At 45.9% G+C, this 17,661-nt stretch overlaps 1 protein-coding gene across 1 annotated transcript; it reads right to left on the bottom strand.

Annotated features, from left to right (window-relative positions):
• Positions 1–106: 106 nt before the first annotated feature.
• On the bottom strand, positions 107–17,588 carry LOC127613401 (general transcription factor 3C polypeptide 1). Its single transcript, XM_052084414.1, has 38 exons — positions 17,086–17,588; positions 16,530–16,703; positions 16,288–16,464; positions 16,048–16,191; positions 15,380–15,476; positions 15,164–15,287; positions 14,682–14,885; positions 14,479–14,594; positions 13,724–13,776; positions 13,320–13,648; positions 12,704–12,828; positions 12,502–12,608; positions 12,254–12,407; positions 12,061–12,164; positions 11,838–11,965; positions 10,500–10,772; positions 10,271–10,416; positions 9,242–9,339; positions 9,075–9,171; positions 8,205–8,388; positions 8,028–8,124; positions 6,987–7,119; positions 6,846–6,927; positions 6,682–6,743; positions 6,283–6,391; positions 5,867–6,009; positions 5,646–5,788; positions 4,664–4,748; positions 4,473–4,585; positions 4,346–4,405; positions 4,166–4,259; positions 3,903–4,075; positions 3,077–3,406; positions 2,165–2,307; positions 1,728–2,092; positions 816–1,243; positions 542–728; positions 107–463 (listed from the first exon to the last, which is right to left on the bottom strand). Exons 1-38 carry the CDS (start codon positions 17,304–17,306, stop codon positions 263–265), a joined length of 6,003 nt encoding a protein of 2,000 aa, XP_051940374.1. The 5' UTR covers positions 17,307–17,588; the 3' UTR covers positions 107–262.
• Between the last annotated feature and the right edge of the window lie 73 nt (positions 17,589–17,661).

Consider the following 17,661-nt stretch of genomic DNA (forward strand, 5'->3'; position numbering starts at 1 on the left):
TCCATGGCAGTGAAAGAGTTAAAAAAAAAAAAAAAACGGCTAGTTCATAACAAGTAGGCAAGTTTGTAATTTATTTTTTGATTTAAGTTGAAAAAGATTTTTTTTTTCAATCACAGTCCTACTGTACATCAGCTTCACGTGCATCGTGGAGAATGTGATTTGTGTGAATAAAACTGAACATTGCTAAAAAGCTGCTCCACGGTTATTATATATATTTTGAAGTTGAAGCCTTTATTCCATAATTAGAATAAATTTTGAAAAGTTACTTTCCACAGTAGTTCCAGTGGCGTTCATTGGGCAGCACCCGAGCGAGGCTGAGGCAGCAGCTGACGGTGGGCTCGTAAAAAACAGATTCTCGCTGCTCCTCCGTCGTCGTCGTCGGCGGTATCGGGGGCCCGAATAGGGTGGTCTTGGGTCTTTTGAACACTGTTTTCTTGACCACGCAGCCAAGTTCTACAAGCGACTGCATGAAGCGAGAGAAAAGGGATGAGGAAGAGAAGGTAGGGGTGGGGGTCGGGGTGGGGGGGGGGTATATTTTCACCTCGAGCAGCTCCAGAAGGACGACGGGCTGCAGCACGCCCTCGTAGTACGACAGCAGCTTTCGGTGAGGGATGCCGGGACGCGACATGATGTGGTGGAGGACGGCCTCCAGCATGCCTTTGCACACCTGACGGTTGAGCGTCCCGTCCACGAGGCGCCACGGACGGACCACGAAGCTCACGCTGTCCCTGCGGGACGGTCATGGAAACATAAAAGAGGCCTTTCGTGCGGCACGCTAAGGCAAACTTTTTGGCAAATCTCTGCGTGAAACTTACTCATGAATGTCAGCCTCTTGCGCCGAGGCGGCTCCTCCGTCTTCCTCCTCGTGCTCCGTTTTGTCCTCAGCGGGATGGCACTCATCCTGCATTTCCGCGCACTCCCGTCCCATCGAAACCTTTACCGCAGGGTCCTCGGCTTTTGGTGGGATCGTCCGTACTGCCTCCTCGTCCTCCAGTCTCTCTTCGCTTGCCATTTTCTTTGCCGGAGGCTCCTCTATGTTCTCGTCATCCCGCCGTCCTTCAACCCGTCGCCTCTTGTACAAGAAGGGAATGTTGTGTTGGGAGGGATCTTCATCCGTGGCGGCCTGCAGCTGGGACCCGTTCCTGGGGTTGACGGTGAGGATCCAGGGATCGGCGTGTTGGATGAGCACCCAGCGAACGCCGTAGCCGCCGACCTTGAGTACCTGACCGTCCACCTGTAAATCCTGCCGAGGACAAGAGCAGAAACACGTGGGAGATGGCGGGGAAAGTTGGTGAAGCAAGCTTTGACGGAACGCATGAATGGTAAAAACAGAAAATGTGAAGTTGAAGTTTCCCCTTTCACACAGCTGCCGTTCCGTGCGAAAGGTAAGAGACACGGAATCAAAGGTGGCAGTGGAGTGTGACAAAGCGCCGCTGAGCGTCCGTCACTTCTTGACTGGCGCGCTGTCTTTGGCTCAAGGGTGCAGCTGAACTGAGTACGTGTCGTGCGTTAAGGTCCCGCGGAGCCACGCCCCATTTAAAAATGGTCCCCGTTCAAGCCACAGAATTTCGCAGCTGATGAAACCAAGGCACTACAGTGGCTATGTAGTCCTCCTTTGATGCAAAACAGGGGGTTGATGCATGATTTCCCTGGTACAATAGTGCCTTTTACAGTGCTAGTAAATACCGGCATTCTCACAGGGTCCGCCGGTGTGAAAGGGGACTTACCTCCAGGTACTGCTCGAGGCTCCTGCTGCATCCGGATTGCGGCCGACGGAGATGAGCGAGCTCCCGGAACAGGTCCTCCTGGTCTACCCCCTTTTCGCCTGCTGCGTCCAGGTGCTTCCTCAGCTGGGCGCTCGCCTCCACGTCCTCAAGGGAGTAGCTGGAGCGCGGGGCCGGAGTGCGGCCAACTTTCTGGATGGAGCGGGTGAGGACGGACGGCAGCAGGGACGGGCCGGATTTGGAGAAGTCCAGAGAGACGCCGCCGTCGTCACTCAACAGGGCGCACGCCGTGGTTTGTCTCATCTGCATCCTGAGCACGCACGACTCCACCACAATGTTGTCGCTGGTGTTCATATTCCGGCGTTTAACTGCAAACCGCATTCAACATTCACGCCGTCGCCGATTCTTTAGAAACTCCGGAATATCGAATGTGAACGTACCAATGCCAGGAACGCAATAGCCTTTCATTAGCAGGTACTTGGTGTGCGAAGCCTGTTGAGCATTGACTCGCAACTTTTTTTTGCTCAGGCACTCGTCGCTGGCGACGTCATCCTCATCGTCCTCTTCCTCCAATGACACCATGCTGGAGCCCCAATTAGATTCATAAATCAGTCAAATAAATAAATCGATAAATAAAGCGATTAGCGAACTAGCTTGCTAGATAACCAAATAGCTAGCCCCCAGCGCTCTACACTCACATTCATACAATATATGGATAAAAGTGGTTCAAAATAGCTAATTGGCTTGTTAGCCAGTTAGCTCACTACCTGCCTCTGAGATATTCACAAAGGTTTTCTAACAGCTTTTTTTCTGTGGTATAAAAAAGTTGAAGTCACGCTGCAAAGTTCTAAGCTTCCGATGTCGAATCAGAGGCGTGACATCAAGGCGTGTAGCGCCTCTCACAAATAAGTATAGATCAAGACTCTACTGACTAATTCCGATAATGCTTGTTGAAGATGTCATCATATCTGGCTTGGGGGTAAAAAAAATGGCTACAAGCACGTGTCACCATCCTCCTTGCTTTCCAGGCTACTTGGTCATTTCCGGGAGGAATGCTAGATGCTAACGTTACTTGCTCTGCTCTGGCTAGCTAGTGCGGCTAACTACATCGCGGACACAATTCTCTCAGTCACGAATCGTAATATCCATGGCGGGAAATTGGCTACACTTCTGGCAAGAATCTTTACCACCTAAGGCGGACGAGGAGTAGCTGATCCGGTACTAGCTAGAGAAGAGAAAAGGAAATGGAGAAGCTATGCTAACCACTAAGATAATATGAAACGTAGAGTAGCGAAACGCCAGAATAAGTGCTGAGGTGATGTCATGTGATGATGTGAATTTTAACCCGTTACCTTCTGAGGTCACTATCCACCAGGTTGCTGTCCACCACAACCATCTTCTTAGGGATGGACATATGTACAGACAGGAGTCCTAAACTCATCAGTGTGAGCGCCACCATGCATGCTCCTCCGACAGAGTCCAGATGGAAGCGCATCATTCCCGAATGTTCCAGATCGCTGGTTCGGCTGTCTTCTGCTTCCTCGCCGCTTTCTGTCCGGTTTTCCGTCTCCAGGTGGTATGAGACAAAAGACCTGCTGTCGCCTCTGCCGTTGTTTAGCAAAGTCTTCAGGAAGCGGAATGAGTCGGTGCAAAGGGTGTGAGGAAAACGCCATGAAAATAACCTGTCGGCGAGGAAAAGGGAGAAAAAATAAAAGGACTCAGAAAAAAAGTATCAGTGGTATAACGGAGGCAATGTGAAAGGCGGCAAAACAAAATGGTGGTTGAAGGGGAACTGCAAATCGCTAGGCTTGCGAGGATGTATCAAAAGTGGGCAATTTCTTTTCTCTCTCTGTGATAGGGCGAGGCGGGGTTGGGAAAAGGTTCAGACATGTGGTTTAATAGTTTTAGCTTTTACATTATGGTTGGTCAAATTCAGTTCTGATAGTTTTATTTAGTTCTTACAGCAAGGCATTTTGACTTTTTTTAAATACTTGGGTTTCGTAATTTGGTTTTTGTTTTAGTATTAGTTTTTCTTAAATATACAGAGTGTGAAAAACAATTCTCAAATGACTGACATTTTAGATGTAGTTTGTTGTTGTTGTTATGTGATTTTTTTTTAGCATTTTAGTTTTTATTTAGTCAACAAAAATATTTGTTTGAGTTGTCAGATAAACATACCTGAAGTAGGACTGCGAGAGTTGGAAGGACATGGGCAGGATGGGTAGCGCTCGGTTCTTCTTGCGCCCCGCCGTGCGACAGACGCGGCGCTGGTTGACCAGATGACGTTTACGGCACTCAATGAACACCCGGCACAGAAGCTCCTGCGAGTACTGACTGTAGATCTGGAACGTCTGGTAGGGAGAACGTCGGCATTATCGTGATGGAGACATTGTACTCGGGCAAGAATGAAGTCATACTTTTTGTGAGGAAAAAGATCAAACCTGAAAGGATCTGGACTCCTTCATCTGATTGTTGGTCATGGCCAACGTACTCTGGATGAGGTTGAACAACACTAAGGCATGGACATCAGCTGTGCTGCAATTGATAACCAGTGTCAAAAGCTTCATTGCCAATCACGGGGGAAAATAAACAAATCAATAAATAAAAAAGAAATACGGTACCGAGTCAGGGTGTCTGTGCAGGGAATCTGCCCGTCGGTGTGTATCGTGAACACTTTTAACCTGCGCAAAACCAAAGACCATCACACTCTACCGCCATCGTCGATCATTGCCAGCTTTCCTCACTTACCGCGAGAAGACTTGATGTTTGTTGTCGGGCAATTTCACGTCATCGGCGTTGAGGGCCGAGCTGAACTTTTGTCGGAGGAGCTTGACATACTCGCTGAATGCTCTGGCGCAATCCTAAAGATTAGATCGTTTTAGAAATAGTGTGTGAAATCAGAACAGTGTGAAAAGGAGAGAGGGGGGCGGGGCTTGTACATCTGCATTATTGGGATCAGCAGGCTTGTTGTCCTGGAGCAGTTTCAGCAGATCTTTGTCCTGATAGATTTCAGCGAGGCAGATCCTGTCCAACAAAATAAGACGGTTGGGTTCCGACATTGGACACCAGCTGTGCTATTTGAAAACACAGCAGTCAAATAAAATATGTCTCAAAAATTATCATTTTTTTGGTTCAATACTTTTGTATTATGTTGAATATTGGTATTTTTGTATTCTGGCTCATATTTGCATATTTCTTATATTTTTCTATTTATAGAATATTTATATATTTTGTAGATTACATCTTCCATTCATTCATTCATCCGCTGCCCAAGCCGTACTGTGTTTTATTGTAAAGTGTCCTTGGGTGTCTTGAAAGGTGCTTATCAATAAAATGTATCATTATTATTATTATTATTATTATTACTTTGTCTTTCATTAGTGTATTTTTTTTTGTCTACTTATGTATTTCTTCTGACAGCTTTGCATTTTAATTTGTGTCTGTTTTGTTGTCTTGTACTTGTCATTTAATACTGTAATTATTTGTATATTTTTTCTACGTTGAATATTATTGGTCTCACAATTTTGCGGAATATGTTTCCTATGGGTGATTTCTGTCTAATATTCAATTATTTTCATCAGGAATTTTGTATCATTTCATACTTTTCTTTTTTCTGATAATGGCGAATATTTGCATATTTTTATATGTTTTGATGTTTGTCAAATTGTGTTTGCTTGACATTGGTCTATTTTTCATCCAACATTTTTGTCTGGATATTTTACTTAATGTCATGTGTATTTTCCTTCTATTTTTGTTTAGTCAACATTTCACAACGTCGAATCATCCTGCCCAAACTTTCTTTGGCTTGTCTACCAAAGGAGTAGCTCACTTCCTAAAAAGAAGACCAACTACAGATGCTTGGAGGCTTTCCCGGAAAGAGAAGACCATGCAGATTCTCATCTCGATGGAGGGAGCACCGACCTGTAGTTGAGAAAGGTTTGAGGATTCTTGAGGATGTAGCGCGTGCGCCGCCCCACCGCCAGCGATGTTTTGTCCTCAGAGATCTGAAACTCTGCCTGGAGGAGGTCTCGCACCACGCAGTAGGCCACGAATGTCCTCCGCAACTGAAAGCCATTGCAGAGCGCACACACACACACACACCATGAGCGGACGCACTCGGCGGAGTTGGCCCAAACGCGTACCTTGCTGTTGAGCAGATGCGAGGCCACACCGCACAGCATGAGCAGAGAGTCCTCCTGCACCGTCCAGATGACTCGCCGCCTGGTCATCTTTTTCAGGGCTTCGTGGTCAGCCTTGTCGTGAGCCGGGGTGCGCTTCTTGGGCTCTACAAGGAGGGCGACAAACGCAAAAGTCAAACATTCTTGTCAAGTATTTTGTTTGTAATAGTTTGATATTTTTGTAGGAGTTTTTGGAGAGGTGGTCAACACATTTATTCCCGTAATTTACTGTTGTGAGCCCCTTGCATGCAGCAATGGTTGTTTTGAGTCATCACAAGCCGAATTAAATTCAAATGTCAAGCGCCACTGTAATTCTTGGAGCATTTTGTCTCACATTGAGGTGTTTTATCAATTTTTTGGGGGGGAGGGCTAAGTCCAACCTTTTTTCTTCTTGCGAGGAACCTTTACAACTTCCTTTTTGGGTCTCTTCCTCTTCCGTTGCTTCCCTCCAACCACCTCCTGGTTCCTGGACGACGGCTCCACAGCCACCTGGTCACAAAGACACAAGTCAGGAAAGGAGCCTGGAAAAATGTCCTCCTCCTGTGCCAATGTTCTGTTGAAACGACACAACACTAAATTGGGTTGAGGGGTTGACTAGTGTTGATTGGATATTTCAAATTGAGCGATAGCACTAACATTTTTTCTTGCAATATTTGTGTATTTGACTGTCGTTTTCATTTATATTCAGTTATATGTTCCATTTCAAGATAAGATGAAGATGAACTTGATTTCAACGGTCATACACTGCGAGATTTAAAAATACAAACACATTTCCTCACCTCCACAGTTTCTTTCGTCACCATCGACTTTTTGGCGGTCAAGAAGCGAGGTGACGAAGCCCCTGTGGGAAAAAAACAACAACAAAAAAATGTTGATAAGCAGGCAAATAGGGCGCCTCAAGAGGACGTGAGAGCATTAAAACAGCGATCAACAGAAAACTGACCGGCTTTCAGCGCAGCCCTTAGCGCTTCTTTACTCAGCAGACTCTTCAGTCGTAATTTGGTTTCATTGGGCCCGGTGGGCCGCTACAAAGCAAAATTCTCATGAGCAAAGAGCCAAAACCGGCCCAGGCGTTCGTTCTTACCTTTTTGCAGGCCAGAAGGTGGTTAGTCCACAGCCAGTTGCGCTTCATATGAGCGAAGAACTCAGAGGACAGACCGCCGGCGCCTTTTCCGTCGCCCGGCGTGGTGCCGTCGTCACACACGACGTTGCTGCCTCTGTGGGTACGCGCACACATTTGAGACAATCACAATTTGGTATTTTATCAAATTATCAAGTCGGTGTATATTTCATCTCTTTTTTTTTATTTTATTTTATTTTTTTTGTATTTTGTATTTATTATTCTGTCAAAAAAATTAATGTGAATTATTTGGTGTTTTTTTAATGTCATATTTTTCCATCTAATACTTTTTATTTTTGTCACATCACAAAATTGTATGCCTTACAGTTTTATTTATTGAAATGTTTTACCTACATTCTTCTACGATTCTTTTTGATTGCGTAAAAAAAAAAAAAACGAGCGTTTATTTCAACGTGTGTTTTATGGGACTTTTTTTGTCAAACCCAGTTACACATTTTCTCATGTGTTTTTATAATATAACATATTGAATGTTTTTCTTAATAATAATAATACATTTGATTCGAAAGCACTTGATGAGTTGTAAGAGATGATTTGAAGGATTGGAGGTCAGTACAGTTGCGTATGTGTTGTGGTAGAGCGTTCCAGAGGGTGGGGGTGGCGACAGAGAAGGCTCGGTCCCCCCAGGTTTTGAGCTTGGTCACAGGGATGGCGAGGAGGTTTGTGTTTGAGGAAATAAATCATTTCCTAGGAATATTCTACTGGGCACATGGAGCCAAACAAACGTCACTACCGGTTAGCAAGTAATCTTTTTAACATGTATACTCAGTCAAAAGTAAAAAGTATGCTGCATTAAAACTACTTTGCAATTGCATTTTTTCCCCCAAAAAGTTACTTGAGTAACTATAACAGAATAAATGTAGCGTATTAATACCCCAAACTCTGACACGTACTACTTGCAGACGTAGCTTACGGTGGAAAAAGAAGGTGTTTAAAAATGTTGGTCACTAATAAAATGCATAACCACCCCCCCACCCCTACACCTACTTGAGCAAGGAAGCCATGGCCACAAATAGGCTTCGATCGTTCACAAAGGACGGCGTCACCTCATTCTCAGAGGCGCCTCGCTTGGAGCGAATCACCCCTGCAGAAAAAAAAAAAAAAAATTTAAATCCCTTTTAAAGAACATCAGAGAGGTTCATGCGTGCGTGCATATGTGCTTACCCAGAGGCGTGTTGAGGCAGACACACATGAGGTCGAACCAGTACGTGTCGACATCGTCTGTGCTGCTGAAGGTGTAGCGGCGTCTGTCAAAGGGTTTGTCAGGAGGTTCCTCCACCAGCCAGTAGTGCGGTTCGGCATAGACGGTGTCTACAATGGTGGCGTGGCGCTTCAGGTAACAAAAGAGCTGTGGGCGACAGCGATAAAAAAAATGACGACTTTTCAACGCAACAAATTGGTCTTTTAAATAACATTTTTTAAAGCCTTTTTATTTAGAAAATAACGTCAAAAAATTATTCAGAATAACCTTGTTTTTTTTAATAGAAAATGGGCATTTTTAAAAAACATTTCAATGTTCTATGTGGCCCAATTCATCTTAAAATGCTATTCTGATTAAAATTGTTAATGGAATTCAAGGTATGCAGCAAAATCAACCTGTTTTTCATCTCAGGTGGCGGCCATTCGGCCAATTGCCATCGACTAAAAATAACGTCGCAGTAGCTCGGGGCTCAGATAACGACCAGTCACGGCTCAGTTTTCGGAAACTTTTTCCTTCGTTGCTCAATGACTAATCGTGCAACATTAAAAAATGTGGACTTTAGATCACAAGATACATTCAAGATTTTTTTTCTTGGAAAAAAATACTACAAAAAAAAAAACTAAATAACATTGCAACATTTTTCCCAAATTATTTTTTTTAATATATTATCATTAACAATTGTTGCATCCTTTTAAGCCCGATGACATTTTAGGGTACAAGTTATTTTTGTGTCTTCTGGTGTGTCCTGTCAAGGGGTTTAAGTCCTTGCAAAAATGTCACTCCCGTACGTGATCCCTGAACCCAAACTGTGAAGAAACTTTTCCTACACCCACCATATCTTTCTCCTTCAGCTTCTCCACCAGACCGAGCTGCAGCAGGCCCATGCAGGCCAAGCGCTGTAGGTTCTCGAAGAAGAGGTACACGTATTTCCTGGTAAGGCGAGAAGACATTTAGACGCGCAGGCAACGGGTAAGATACAGCGGCATGGGGTTCAAATAACCGTCGAAAAAAGAGCTGCTTCCTTATCGCCAGGGGCAGCTGACGAATCAGATGGTGTTGCTTCACGGGGTCGTTCAAATACTCCTCCAAGCCGTCGACCTGGGGATACCACACCGAACATGGATCAGAGACAGGAAGTGGAGCAGCCTCGTGCTCCACCCACCTCACCTCCTTCTGTAGTATTAGTCTAATGTGTTTGTCTTAAATTGTAAATAACCTTCTATTTGTCTCTTTCTGCATATCATATCTATGTATGAGTGAATAATTCATTCATTCATTCATCTTCCGAGCCGCTTGATCCTCACTAGGGTCGCGGGGGGGTGCTGGAGCCGATCCCAGCTGTCTTCGGGCAGTAGGCGGGGGACACCCTGAATCGGTTGCCAGCCAATCGCAGGGCACACAGAAACGAACAACCATTCGCACTCACACTCACACCTAGGGACAATTTAGAGTGTTCAATCAGCCTGCCACGCATGTTTTTGGAATGTGGGAGGAAACCGGAGCACCCGGAGAAAACCCACGCAGGCCCGGGGAGAACATGCAAACTCCACACAGGGAGGCCGCAGCTGGAATCGAACCCGGTACCTCTGCACTGTGAAGCCGACGTGCTAACCACTGGACTACCGGGCCGCCCATGAGTGAATAATGTTTACCTAAATACATATTAGAATTATTTATTTATAACACATTTCTACATTTTTATAATAATTTTAATCTTGTAAAAATTTCAATGTATATTTGTTGCCATTTTTGTGTTTTTCATCGTATATTTTAAAATGAATTGTAACATTGTTTCTTCTCATACTAGTGTATATTTAGTCATTTTTGGTCACATATTTCCAAACAAATAGAAATAGTTTTTCATAATATCTTGTCTCTCGATATATATGATTTTTATTTGTATATATTTTTTTAAAGCTAATATTGTCTTTTTTTTTTTGTCCAATAAAAAATCATTTTTGTGTTTTCGGTTAATATCTATAAGACTCTTGAAGTGCAGTTGCTTGTCAATGTGAGACGCCACTCTCACCTGATAGTTGATCTGTACGAGTTGGACGAATAAGGAGAGCGGCAGGCACAAGAGTAGGTCGCCCACGATCGCCCAGCCGATGCCTCGATCGCAGTGCCTGCGAACGGGCGGGACGAACCTCTTCCATGAATCCTCCTCGCAGTAAACTGAACACAGGCAGAATAGTGATTAAAAATGATCATAATAATAATAATAAAAAGGGTCCAAAAATTATTTCGAGTGTTCTTACCTTTCATTTCACAGTTTGAGTTACCGGAAATGTCCATCGCGGCTTCACCCTCTTCCCCGGACAATGCCGCATCCAAATCCTTCAGGGTGAGGTTGTCGTCGTCGATTCTTTCCAGTGGCTCTTGGACAACCTCAGGAGCATCCTGAGGGGTCGCTAGCCACGGGGGTCTTGGCCCCATTGGGTGGTCGTAGATGACATACCAGAGGAAGGTGTGCAAAACACGTAGGCGATGCATCTTGGGCTGGAAACCAAGAGTCTTGCCAAGTCCTCGAACTGGAAGATACACATATGAAAAAATCTGCGGCCATGCAACAGCAACACATAAAAAGTCGAGTTTTTCGCAATTCAGCGTTGCTGGTCTGTGTAGTCGAGACAAAAGAGAAGTTGAGCTGGTCTTGGAAGGGCATCCAAACAAGACCGTTTCAAATCAAAATGGACGTTGGCAGCATTGCTATTTTCGTGGGTCTACTCATGACAGAGGTGCGACCAAGACAAAATGGCCACTGCGCCAGACTTTCTCCGTCCTTTCGGGCATGGGTTCCTCAGACTATTTTGTGGGTTGACTCAGCATAGACGTAGACATAGCAATCCAATTCAATCTTGCCAAGAGAAGTTACCATTAGGAGGCTTAATTTTCAAAAAACAATTCAAAATGGCAGCCGCCATGGGGGTTTTTCCAGAACGCCTTTTTCATGGTGGGATGCCTAATAAATTTCATGTTGCTAAATAAAATTCTCTTAGAGGGCTGAATTCTTTTGAAAATTCTGGAAGATCCTACCGAGCCAAAAATGGCCGCTTTTGCCAAAATTAGCACACTTCCTGTGGCTTTTTTTTTTTCTTTGGGGGGAGTCACTTTTGAGCGTTTTTAACGGGTCTCTTCACAATAGCCATGTTTATATATACAGTATATATATATTTTTTTTTTTTTGCTCACTGAAGAAGCGGTCTGTCTGGAGAGGCAACATTTCCAATGTTCAGTTTTTAGTGGTTTGTGTTTCAGGGCGAATATTCAAAATTGTGCCCCATGCACAGCCAACATGCAGTGACAAAAACTCCTCAACCTCAGAATTTTTGGTTATGCTTTTTTTCCTAGTCTCCACATTTGATAGTAATTTTACAAGATCTTCGTTTTGGCCAACATGAACAAAATGGCCACTCCAAACCAAAATGGTGTCTTGAGAATTCTTTTGTGGCTCAACCAGTGATGGACATGACTAATAAATTTCATGCGCCTAATTAAACCCATTTGGATTTTCATTGTGTGAAGTACCAACAAAAACGACCCAAATTACTAAAATGTCAGCCTTCTTGTGTCTTTTTGAACATATCATTACTCACCTACGGTGGGCTTGAACTTTGCGGCCTCGGCTGCGTATTCTTCCTTGATTTCGGCAAAGCTCTTGAAACTCTTACTGGTCTCTTGCTTTTCCACTTTGAGGGGGCTGTCGTTGCTCGCCGCCTGCTGGCTGCCGAGATGACAGAATTAATTACTTTGGAATGGGGGAGGGGTGGGGGGGGGACTGCGCTGGATCCAATCAAGCCGACTTCTTTGGCCACTCACCACGATGTACCGCAGGAGCTGGTGATTTTGAAGCGGACCTGATCGATGCTGGCTCTCACCAGCTCGTCACTGGGCTGGACAGACGGATGAACGAACAACTCCATCTGGAAGAAAACATACCGACTAGATTAGAATTGTGTGTGTGTGTGTGTGTGTGTGTGTGTGTGTGTGTGCGCGCGCCATTTTCTCGGACCTTCCTGGTAATGCCGTCCTGTATGACGTTGGTGGTAAAAACCTTGACCAGTCCTTCTCTGGACAGAGTCTGGACGAGGCGCGCTGTGGTCTTCTTGCAGCACTTGATGGTGAGACCCTGCAGCTTCTCTTCGTCGTTGATCAGCTTCTGCAGGCTGCAGCAGAGGAAAGAAAAAAAAAAAAAAAGGAGGAGAGCATCATTAGCATTTTTCGCTAAAATAAACGGCCATCGTTGGGCATGAGACTGACTGGTAAAGGCCGTCGATGACTTTGAGCTTGTGCACGGCCTCGATGATGAGATTTTTCCGCCTGAGCACGCGGTACGTTTCCCGGTGCCTGCGGTTGCTGGTGTCGGGCTGGAAAGGAGTTAGTTTGCTGGTTTAACGTCCACGTTTGATTGATGGATTTGAAAGTGACAACCAATCAAAAAAAAAAGGGGGAGACAAACCACCTGGTTGCCAACCTCATTCACCACAACAATGTTCTTCACGGGGTCCACTGCAGTCCCTTCCTCCTCCTGGCATAGAGGCAAAGATCCTTCCTCCTCCTCCTCTTTCTCCTCGACTGAAGCTCGCTCTGAAAGAAAGAATTCAATGTTGGGCTGCCATTAAAGAGAGAAAAATAAAGCCACAATGGTAACTGGCCAGTCGTGACAATATTAAAGTGAAATAAAAATATGACATAGTGATCCATTTTGTAGAGTTTGCATGTTCTCCCCGGGCCTACGTGGGTTTTCTCCGGGTGCTCCGGTTTCCTCCCACATTCCAAAAACACGCTCTAAATTGTCCCTAGGTGTGAGTGTGGGCGTTGTTTGTCTCTGTGTGCCCTGCGATTGGCTGGCAACTGATTCAGGGTGTCCCCCGCCTACTACCCAAAGACGGCTGGGATAGGCTCCAGCACCCCCCCCCCCCCCCCCGCAACACGAGTGAAGATCAAGCGGTTTGGTCAGTTGAAATGTTTAAATCTCAACTTGAGACTATCTCCACCACACGGAATTTTGGCATATTTTACTGCCGCTTCTCCTTTGTCGTCCCCCTCGGAGAGGAGGCCAGCTGGCTAAAGTTTACCTGAGGTGCTAACAGGCTCTGCTTCTGGTACCGCTGGAATTTGAGCGACGTCTGCGATGGCCGCCTTGGGCTCCTTTCCGGCCTTTCCAGTTGATTCCTCCCCAACTTTATCTGGCGAGTCTAAACTTGCATCCTCGCCTTCCTCTTCCACCTCTTCGCTCGCTCCTCTGCTCTTCCTGGGGGTTTTCTGTCGTTGTTTGCCAGCGGCCGGGGTAGGACGGGAGGCCTTGGGCGTGCCCGTCGACACGGGCGAGGCCGAGGAGTGGAAAAGCTTTTTGCGTTGCTTCTCTTTAGACAGAAGCTGCAGGTCGTCACTCCCACCCACGCTCCTGGTTCGGGCCAAAAGTAAACGTCACGGCAAGGTTTACCATTTGACAGGGAGAATTGAAAACACCCAACCGTACCGGTGGCTGAGGAAATATGTAACTCTCTGACGGCCTTCGTCCACCATGAAGCCCTGCAAGGCGGAAGGAGATGTCATGTTAGCACCCCGCTGATTTACGCTCAAACAAGATGATTGATGTAGTCTGTAAGCATGATGCTTACCGTTCATAAAACAAAGTTGCTGCTCAACTTTTCTAAAAACAAGACAAACTATTTGACATGAGCTTCACTTTCATAATAAGAACACAGTCTGTTGGACTTTCTGAAAAAGACGACAACCCGTTGATGTTGTACAATCCTCCAGTGAAGTTGGTTGGTTGGGGAGCCCTCAAACGCATATATTTGGACCGGGGTACATCAATGGCGGCGGCCCGGCAGTCCAGTGGTTAGCACGTCGGCTTCACAGGGCAGAGGTACCGGGTTCGATTCCAGCTCCGGCCTCCCTGTGTGGAGTTTGCATGTTCTCCCCGGGCCTGCGTGGGTTTTCTCCGGGTGCTCCGGTTCCCTCCCACATTCCAAAAACATGCGTGGCAGGCTGACTGAACACTCTAAATTGTCCCTAGGTGTGAGTGTGAGTGTGGATGGTTGTTTGTCTCTGTGTGCCCTGTGATTGGCTGGCAACCGATTCAGGGTGTCCCCCGCCTGCTGCCCGAAGACAGCTGGGATAAGTTCCAGCACCCCCCGCGACCCTAGTGAGGATCAAGCGGCTCGGAAGATGGATGAATGAATGAATGAATGAATGAATAGATCAATGGCGGCACTAAAAAAGTCTTACCTTGATGACGCCGTCCCTCTCCAACTTCCTCCACAGCATGCGAGCCTCCAGCTTGCCGACGTTCATCCTGGACGCGATGCCCGACTGAGGGATTCCCTTGGTGCCATACGATGCAACTGCATCAAGAAAAGCCCCCCCCCCATCCCCAAATAAATATATACTGTAAATAAAAATGTAACCACTATACAACGGCAACAACGCACCCAGCTTGTATGCCTGTGACAAAACGTCCTGCTCCATGATCCGGCCCACGGGGGGCAGAGCTCGCCTCCTGTCACCATCCTCGTCGTCGTCGTCATCGTCGTCCTCCTCATTGTCTTCGTCGTCCTTCCACTCGTCCGCCGCGGTGGTGAACTTGCCTCTGTATGGCTTGATTAGCTTCAGGCAGCGGACATGCACTTTATTGCCTGCAGCGGGTCAGGGGGGGGGGAAAAATGGTTGCACTTGAAAATGTTATTAAAAAAAAAAAAAAGAAGAAAAGGGGGGGAAGCCATTTTGTTTTTTATCTTTGCCTTTTTTTCAGTATTTTATTTCATTTTCCAAGATACTTGAAAGGTCTTCTTAAATCACCATAATTGCTTAATTATATTGTCTTCAAAATTGAATCGAGAAAGGTGCAGTATTTTTTTTTTCACTTTAACGGAGCGTCTGTTTCGGATAACCTGAATGTACAAGGATGATTTACCTTTTCTGGTACGCACGGGTTTTTTCTCCTCATCCAAGTCTTCTAGAGGCACGCTGCAGTATTCCACCAAATTGGCCTCTCGCATGTGCCGGAACACACGCTTGCAAAGCCCCTCCGGCAGATTCTACCATCCAACAATATTGATTAGGATGAAGAGCGCAACCAGTAAACGGTAGAAAAAAAAAAAAAAGAGGAAGAAAAATCAAAGGCGCCAACCAGGTGCTCCCGGATGGTGACCATTGCGGCCAGCTGGCGTGGAATCTTCTGGAGGATGTTGGACACACCCTCCATCAGCAAATCGTACTTGGACCTCCTGTAAAGATGCAACAGAACATTGTTTTAAAATCTATTATTTGTAACATTATTGCGGACATTGTAGTTTTTATTTAGTTATTTTTATTTAAAAGTGACTTCAAATGAGTCACTGAGAACAAGAGCGGGCTAACTTTTTTTTTTTTTTTTAATTCATCATCTTTCATGAAAGATTAATCGATATGCCGGAAGTCTGGAGGTAGACCACTATTGCACCAAACTTTAAAATTTTTCCTTGTTTCTATTCATGAAGGAAACCGAATTGACTCTAGTTCTCAATTTAAAAGTTCATAACTTCAGAGGGGTACAAAAACTCGTCCAGAAATGTTATCAATGCTTGTGGAAATCATAGAAGACAAATTACAAGTACAAATTGTAATTCCGCATGAAAATGAGTTCAAATTTGACAAGATTTTTTTTTTTTAAATTCGAACAATAATAGTCACAATTTGACAGGAACGCAAGTCATGAGAAAAAGGTTGCAATTTCACAAGGGGAAATGTGGTCACCAACAAGAATAAAGCCACGCTCGGCTTTTAGACATCATTTGAGTAAATGTGGTGGAAGCGGACCTGATGACATGAAAGCGTTTGAGCAAGAGGAGGATGGAGGTTTGCGACTGTCCCGACTTGCGCTGTCTGCTGCAGGCCTGGGCGCACACCAGCCGGTGGCGGATCAGAGGCTTCCTGATGTAGTGCAACTTACGCGAGTCCACCCTGAACACAAGCGCGCACGCACACACACACACACAGAAAGACACACACATCACATGCTGCGCATTTGGCTTTGAGAATGTGTTAGTGCTTGTCTACTTGAAAGAGGACTTGTGCAGTTCACTCTGCATCTCCCCCTGCCATCGTGCCCGTCCCACCCGCTCCAGCATGCAGTAGGTGTCATCCGTCAGTTTGGTGTCAGGGTCGCTCTCGCTGCCGATGAGAGCGAGGAAACGGCGCACTTGCGACGCCACCGCCACCAGCTTCCTGCCGTACCTTCAGCGTGGAAGACGAGAGGTGACGCTCGTGTCGACAGGCTGACAAATATGACGAGGTGGCACCTTTTTAAAGATTCGTCCAGGGCGATGGGCGACGGGGAGCGGAGGCGCGCCGTGACATCTCTCCTTTGGGAGAAGGTGGCACACGAGCCCTGCAAGCCGTCCTTGTTGTCACGGATGATGTGCACCGGGTACACATCCTTGTCTTCAACTTCATTCTCTTCATTAGACTGAAACCTGACGCATACATATTCTTTGAGAGTTCTTGCCACTAGGGCAGACAATCAACCGGTACGTTTACAAAGATATCCACCAGCATTCGTTTTGAGAAGAGGCGAAGGTTATGGCAGCGAAAACTATTTCAGTATGACAGGGCGTCTGGCCAGAGTTACCAAAGCATCCGACAGTTCTCGGCGAGAAAAACATCTCTATTGACATTTCCCGCTTCTCAATGGGGTCATCACGGGACCAGTTTTCAAGACTTCAAGCTGTCCAGAGCTGCGGAAGATCCCAGAAGAATGCTTTCGGATGGGATTTTCGACCTCAGGTTACATTTTTTCTCTGACAGACTTCGTATGAGCATTTTAAAGCCTATTACAGCATAGCTCAGTGAACCCACCTGTCGTACAGTACCACATCATCCCTCTCGGCGGGCAGAAGATAGAACGTCAAGTCACTGTTGGCCACCAGCGACCTCCAGATGAATTCCTTGGTGCTGTCGTCCAGCTTGAGTGGGAACCTGGGCTTCCTATCCCCCAGTCGTATCCACAAAGTGGGAATAGTGATGCCGTCCAGTCCTTCCAAAGCCACTTCATCCTCCACTATGCTTAGCGGGTCCATGGCTAACTACAAAAACGCTGAAGCTAGCACTTGACAATTGTTGTGTTAGCTAGCTAGCATGGTATCTTACGCAGCAAAAAGAGGATGTGTTCGTACACGTTTTCAAGCCTGAGAAATAAAAAAATAAACCTTCAGCGCTCGAATGGGAATGGAGTCAAACAATGGCTCTTCTGTGGAGTTTAGGTGCCGACTGGAGCGTCCATGTATGACAACTTTGAAACCACTAAAACGCGTCTGACAATACCACCACAAGATGGCGTCCAAGTACCGGTGTTTCTTTGGTAGGTTCTTCTTCTGTGGTCATTTTTAGAGCGACACATGGGGCATCACCGCCATCTTGGTGGAGTTGACTAAC

This window comes from Hippocampus zosterae, chromosome 13 (assembly GCF_025434085.1).
Source record: "Hippocampus zosterae strain Florida chromosome 13, ASM2543408v3, whole genome shotgun sequence".
NCBI lineage: Eukaryota > Metazoa > Chordata > Actinopteri > Syngnathiformes > Syngnathidae > Hippocampus > Hippocampus zosterae.

Excerpts from the sequence above, each read along its gene's own strand:
- LOC127613401 (XM_052084414.1), bottom strand. The coding sequence starts at position 17,306 with ATGGACCCGCTAAGCATAGTGGAGGATGAAGTGGCTTTGGAAGGACTG. Across the intron at positions 16,192-16,287 it reads CTGCACAAGTCCTCTTTCAA|GGTGGACTCGCGTAAGTTGC; the intron begins GTAGACAAGCAC and ends GCTTGTGTTCAG. Across the intron at positions 10,773-11,837 it reads AAAGTTCAAGCCCACCGTAG|TTCGAGGACTTGGCAAGACT; the intron begins GTGAGTAATGAT and ends TGTATCTTCCAG.